Genomic DNA, 6,359 nt, shown 5'->3' with positions numbered 1-6,359 from the left:
ATTTTCAAAAAACAAGAAAGGTTTGCTTGAGTTCCAAAAACAATTGAAAGGATAAACACAGTAACAAATCAATAAAGATAACGAAATTATCAATGCAAGACCCCGAAAATAAAAGGGGGGGTAAAACCAAAAAATTATCTCCCTCGAAAAAAAGAAAAAAAAATTCAGAAAAAAAACACCTAATATTCCCATAGTGAGAATGTATGTTATGTATGTGTAATTGTGTATGCGTGGTGTGGATGCTATTGCTATATATGTAATGTGTAAAGGTATCAAACAGCTTCTAGTAGACAAAGCTTCCTTATGTCACGCACATATGTTGAATTGGATGTGCGCACCTTCAATCGTCTGACAACCCCTTGATCATCAGGGTATGTTTCTTCTACAATTGCCTTGGGCCAACATCCTCTTGGTGAATTGTCATCGTACATCAGCACAAGATCTCCAATTTGAAAGTTGCGTTGAACATTGAGCCACTTCTGTCGGCACTGTAATTGGGGAAGATATTCTTTTGTCCAACGCTGCCAAAATAAATCGAGTAATCGTTGAACATGCCTGTATCCTCTTCTATATTCATCCGTTCGAAAAAACACATCAGGTGGTAAAGATGGTTCTAATCTGTTTATCAAAATTGAGTTGGGAGAGAGGGCATTCAAGCCTTTCGGATCATCACTCAGTGGTGTGATTGGTCTATCATTGAGAATTCCCTCCACTCCTGTAAGAAGAGACCATAATGAGTAATCATTGAGAGACTGGCCATTCAATAGAGCTCGAAGAATTCTTTTCACCTCTCGTACCATTCTTTCCACCACTCCATTTTGGTGACTAGAAAGAGGAGGCGAAAAATGCCATTGTATACCCTTTTGAGATAGAGATGTGTCGATCTGTTTGGAATTCCATTTGTTTATACCACCTGCAATAGCTTTGCTTCCAGCCACCAAGTTGGATCCATTGTCTGAATAAACATGAGCAGGTTTCCCACGTCTAGATGTAAACCTGAAGAAAGCTTGCAGGAATGCTGAAGTATCCAAGGATTCTACAACTTCAATATGTATTGCTCTTGTAGCCATGCATGAAAATATACAGCCATATCGTTTATGTTCGCTTCGCCCCAATTTGATTCTTACAGGGCCAAACAGATCAACTGCAGTGTAGTAAAATGGTGGGTTACCTGCAGTAACACGAGAAAATGGTAGATCTGCCATCCACTGCTCTCCTACTTTTGCAGAACGTCTGTTGCAAGCAACACAGTCACGAACAACCTTGGCAACAGCAGATTGTCCCTTCAAAATCCAATATTTGCCACGAACAGAGGAAAGTGTGTGTAATGTACCAGAATGTCCAGTCATTTCATGATGTTTGGTAATAATCAGTTTTGTCAAATGATGGTATGGTGGAAGAATAATCGGATGCTTCTGATCAACTGGTAAACCGGAGTTTCGAAGTCGTCCACCTACTCGCAGGATTCCATCTTGTACAAAAGGGTTGCATTTGAGAAGTGTTTTCGAAAATTGTGTTTTGAGTTTCTTTTTGTTCTGTAGATTCAACGGTACTTCCTCAGCATCTGTATTATCTTCAAAATATTTGAGCTCCTCTGAGAGGGATGATTGTTGTACTAGTTTCATAATTTCTTTGGTGGCGCAATCTAATTCCTCCACAGATAAAAATCCCAAAGTTGGTGAATTGTCAGAATGTGAGAATTTCCAAGTTGCATATGTACGAAAACGTAGTAGCCATGCAACAGCTCTACATAGCTTTTCGAATGATGAGTAACGCAATAACAGTTCATGTAATGGAGAAGAATCTGTGAGATCATAGGTTCAGTATAATGAACTTTCATCTCCGAAGCAAGTTGTGGGTCGCATGGGACTTCATGGATCCCATCATTAACCACGGTCCATGCATCTTCACTTCCCCATATAAATTGTGGGCCTTTGAACCAAATACCAGCCTTGTTTAGTTTATCTGGCATTAGACCACGAGAAGCAATGTCGGCTGGATTCAGCTTAGATTCGACATGGTGCCATTGATGTGGTTTTGACAAGAGATGAATTGTGTTTATTCTGTTGGCCACAAATGTCTTGAAGCGTTCAGAACGATTATTGATCATCTGGATAACTGACATGGAATCTGACCAATATATAACGCTGTCAACTGTATGGTCCAGTTCTTGTAAAATTGAATTAGCAAGCTCAGCAGCCACAACTGCAGCGATGAATTCCAATCGTGGAATAGTCAGTGGCTGCTTAGGAGTTACTCTAGCGACTCCCCTGACAAAGGAACAATGAACTTCACCTTTGTCGCCAGTAAGTCGTAAGTAAGCTGATGCTCCATAGCCAGACGTGCTGGCACCACAAAAACAATGTAATTGGATATTGTTGCTTTTGAACTCTTGTGGTTTGTAACATCGAGGGATCGCCAGGCCATTCAATGCATGTAATTTATCGATCCAATTTTCCCAACGGTCCTTTAGTAAACCAGTAATGGGGTCATCCCATGAGTATCCTTCAATACAAAGATCCTGCAGAATTCGCTTGGCAGGTAAGATGAATGGTTGAACAAAACCCAAAGGATCAAAGATTTGACTCACCATTGAAAGAATGCCTCTTCGAGTGAGCGCCTTTGGTTCAATGTTGACGTATACTACAAATTCATCAGTGTGCATGTTCCATTGTACACCTAGGGTGCGACTGAGTGAATTACTTTCAAGATTGAGGTCTTTGATTGCAGGAGCACGATCACTTTCTGGAACTGATTGCAGAACATTGATATCATTGCTCATAAATTTGGTGAGGTGAAATCCTCCAGTTGCCAACAATTCAGTGAGCTGTTTGATTAGTCTTACAGCATCTGATGGATCATCGACAGATTTCAGTCCATCATCGACGTAAAAATTGCGCATAACGGTGCGTACTGTCATTTCATCTGCATTCGACAGATTGTCTGTGGCTACTTTGTGTAGCGCAAATGTGGCAACAGAAGGTGATGAAGTGTTCCCAAAGTTGTGGGACAACATTTTAAAGTCAATGGGAACACTATCCAAATTATGGTCCTTCCACCATAGGAACCGCTGAGCATCTGCGTCCTCAGGTGAAACTTTAATTCTGTGGAACATTTCTTTTATGTCACAAACAAATGCAGTCAATTCTTGCCTGAATCGAATGAGCACTCCTGTTAGCATGTTGTTGTTGTCAGGACCAGAAAGCAAATTTTTATTCAATGAAGTTCCTTTACACTCAGCAGAACTGTCAAAAACAACTCGAAATTTAGATTGGTGTGTGGCATGATGTGGAATGTACTATGTTTTATTTGTGGGTGTGAGTGCATGTGATGGGATTACTTCGGCGTAACCATTCTGAATATAACCCTCAATTTTATCTCTATATTTCTGAAATAATTCAGGGTCCCCCATGAATTTACGTTCCAAATACGTTAGTCGCTTCTCAGCGATATTACGGTTATAGGGAAGGCTAACAGTGTCTGACTTCCATGAAAGTCCAATTTGAAACCGACCATCAACCTTGGTCACAGTTTGGTTCATAAAATCAAGTGCCCTTCTATCATCTTGGGATGGCTGAGTAATACATGGGTTAGCATTGACATCAGCAAAATCATGAGCACACATATGACAAATAGGTTCATTAAAACTAGAAAAATCAGTAAAATTACAATCAATTGGGTGTATAGTATTCAAATAATTGACCTCTGCATTGGTCTCTGCAATGCTTACATCTGGGCCAGTAAGGGCCCAACCTAGGATGGTGTGTAATGCAGTGGGGGATCCAGCTGCACCCACCCGGGTTTCGGTAATTGGGTAACGACCCAGGACATCAGCCCCAATAAGCAAATCGATCGGTTTATCCAATAGGGGAAAATCTAGGTCCCGTAGGTGAGGATAACGCTGTGTGGCCTCAGTGTTTGGTATTGAATCTCGTACATCGGGTATCGAGTCAAAGGTCAGGGCATGGTGAACATCAACGGTCTGGGGTTCATGGACACCCCTAATAGTAAATGAAACTTTCATGCCATCATGAAGTTTTGGACCAGTGGCAGTCCGTATTGTACATCTCTCTGGCTCACCATTGAGAGCCAAATCCCTAGCTAATTTAGTGGAACACAAGGATCTAGTTGCCCCATAATCTAGGAAGGCATATGTCAATGACTTATGGTTCGAATCACAAACTTCTACCTCAACAGGGACAACCATGAGCCTTACAAAACAATCAGTATCACAAAAGTTGACAACATTGGCAAAATAAGAACTTACATTTGTTGAATTGACCTTACTATTAGTGTCCGTGGGTATATTTCCGGTCACAGGTGATCGTGGCCTGGTTGGCATTTCATTCTGATGAAGTAGTGTGTGGTGCTTCCGTGTACACCCATCAGCTTGGCAACGTTTCTGAGACGGACATTCCTTGACGATGTGTCCGGATCTCATGCAGTCGAAGCATAAATTGTTCTCTCGAATGAAATCACGACGATGTTGCAGGTCATATTGTTTGAATGTTGCGCAACGATATAAAGGGTGATCGTTCTTGCAACATAAACATAAAGTTTGTGGGTGCTTTTGGCTAGCACCATGAGCTTGTTGTCTTCCATTGTGATGTGTTGGTCTGTAAGCAGGTGATGAATTCCTCTTCTGTGATGTTGAAGAACTGATTGTAGAATAGGCAGACATTTTCCCAAAGCGAGGTTTAAAATTTTGTACTGCCCTGGGCTTGTTGTCATTTTCTGCCATTAAACGTCCATAAAAATTATTACTGAGATGGGCTCTCAGTTCAACAAATTCCAATAAATGAGTGAATGAAGGAATCGGATGATTCTTCCAAGAAGTGTCATGTACATAATCTGCTTGTAATGTTGGTGGCCGACGACGAAATATATCCTTGAGATAAGCTTGTGCATCCAGCATTTGTTCAGCTTTCCACTGTGTCAGAATAATAAAACAGTTTCTCATCTGTGACGCGGGTCGACACAGTGCTTTAGTATCATTGGCTCTTATTCTAGGTCCTTCTGTCAGTAGCGGATGTGAGCGTCAATGACTAGTGTACGATTTCCAAATCGATACAGTAAGGTGTCTCGTGCTGCTTGATATCCTTCGCTTGGAGAATCAACAATTACAAGATGCTTAATAGCATCCTTGGCCTCACCAGTGCACATCTGTATAAGTTGAGCTAATTTCACCGCAGGTTCATAGGCGTGATGACCAATGATGTTGTCAAATCCACGCATGAATGCATGATAGCTTTTTGGGTCACCATCAAAAGTTATGGGGTCAAGTTTAGGCAGTGTGAAGCCTTGTTTCATGGTGTTTGCCAAAACATACAAATCATCTCTGCTGGGATAATTATGATCCAATTGTTGAGATGGATATTCCGGGAGTACTGAAGTGTGAGGATCAGGTCTTAAAATTACTGGTGGTAGTACAGGACTAGGAGGAAGATAGGACCTTAAAGGCGGTGGCATCCAACAGTCATCTCTGGCCATTGATGACATAATGGGTCGGGTAGGCAAGGTAGGAAGGGGCTCAGGATAAGTCGCAGGGCGAAAAATTTGTGGGTAGGTAAAAGTTGGTTCACAAATAGCAGGATACGAAAATGATGTGCCTGTAGATGCCGTCCCCATTGGGGGATATGCAGGTAACGTATTATCATGGTAACTTGATGAGACGGTGGGATATGACAAATTCCTTCTTGCAGTTTGGTATGATAACGCCGGCCCCATAGAGATACCTGGGGTTGTCACAGAAGGCAAATTTTGCAATGGTGCAAAATTATAGTGTACAGCTGAAGATACAACTGGTAAGGTGCCAGTGGTATTTATAATTCTATGCAGCTGTTGGCTCCTACTGATAACAGGAGTCGAATTACACAATGTAAGCTCAGTTATACTAGCAGAAGGCATTGTAATGGCCATACCTGTAGAAGTGTCAATTGCTGAGCTGAGAATTCCAGTTATTCCACCTCCTGTTGAAACTTGAACAGAAGGTTGCATGACGTTACAGGGATATTCGGGAACATAATTTCGCAAATTCAACGCTGGGGGTGGTTCAAACAGTGTTTCATCAAGAGCTTGTACTTCGATCAATGAACTTCTTGAGGATTTTGTGCTACTGGCTGCTATGATCTTCGCTCTTTGTTGTTTATAAAGTGCTTTTCTCTCCCTTCTTTCTGCTTCAAGTTTAGCAATTTGTGCCTCTTCTAATTCTTCAGCTGCCTCCAGCTCCAGCAACTTTGCTTTTGTGGAAGAAGTTGTGCTACCGGTCTTTGAATGTGAACGTTTTGATTTTCTGGAACTTGCTTGGGATTGATCACTAGCAAGGCATTCTTGTTGATAATGTTGATATTTCATATTAC

The 6,359-nt window shown here is 41.4% G+C and overlaps 3 protein-coding genes across 3 annotated transcripts; all 3 read right to left on the bottom strand.

Moving 5' to 3' along the window:
* Nucleotides 1-272: 272 nt before the first annotated feature.
* Nucleotides 273-1,625, bottom strand: LOC120326642 (uncharacterized). The gene has a single exon (XM_039392961.2). It carries the CDS (start codon nt 1,623-1,625, stop codon nt 273-275), a length of 1,353 nt encoding a protein of 450 aa, XP_039248895.2.
* Nucleotides 1,626-1,645: 20 nt separating this feature from the next.
* Nucleotides 1,646-4,405, bottom strand: LOC120326643 (uncharacterized). The gene is made up of 2 exons (XM_078119073.1): nt 4,268-4,405; nt 1,646-3,245 (listed from the first exon to the last, which is right to left on the bottom strand). Exon 2 carries the CDS (start codon nt 3,179-3,181, stop codon nt 1,646-1,648), a length of 1,536 nt encoding a protein of 511 aa, XP_077975199.1. The 5' UTR covers nt 3,182-3,245; nt 4,268-4,405.
* LOC144431232 (uncharacterized) lies at nt 3,299-4,960 on the bottom strand. The gene has a single exon (XM_078119072.1). It carries the CDS (start codon nt 4,958-4,960, stop codon nt 3,299-3,301), a length of 1,662 nt encoding a protein of 553 aa, XP_077975198.1.
* Nucleotides 4,961-6,359: the final 1,399 nt, after the last annotated feature.

Source organism: Styela clava, chromosome 13 (assembly GCF_964204865.1).
Source record: "Styela clava chromosome 13, kaStyClav1.hap1.2, whole genome shotgun sequence".
Taxonomy (NCBI): domain Eukaryota; kingdom Metazoa; phylum Chordata; class Ascidiacea; order Stolidobranchia; family Styelidae; genus Styela; species Styela clava.
The sequence above is the reverse complement of the archived record's forward strand: the minus strand, read 5'-3'. Positions and strand labels throughout refer to the sequence as shown.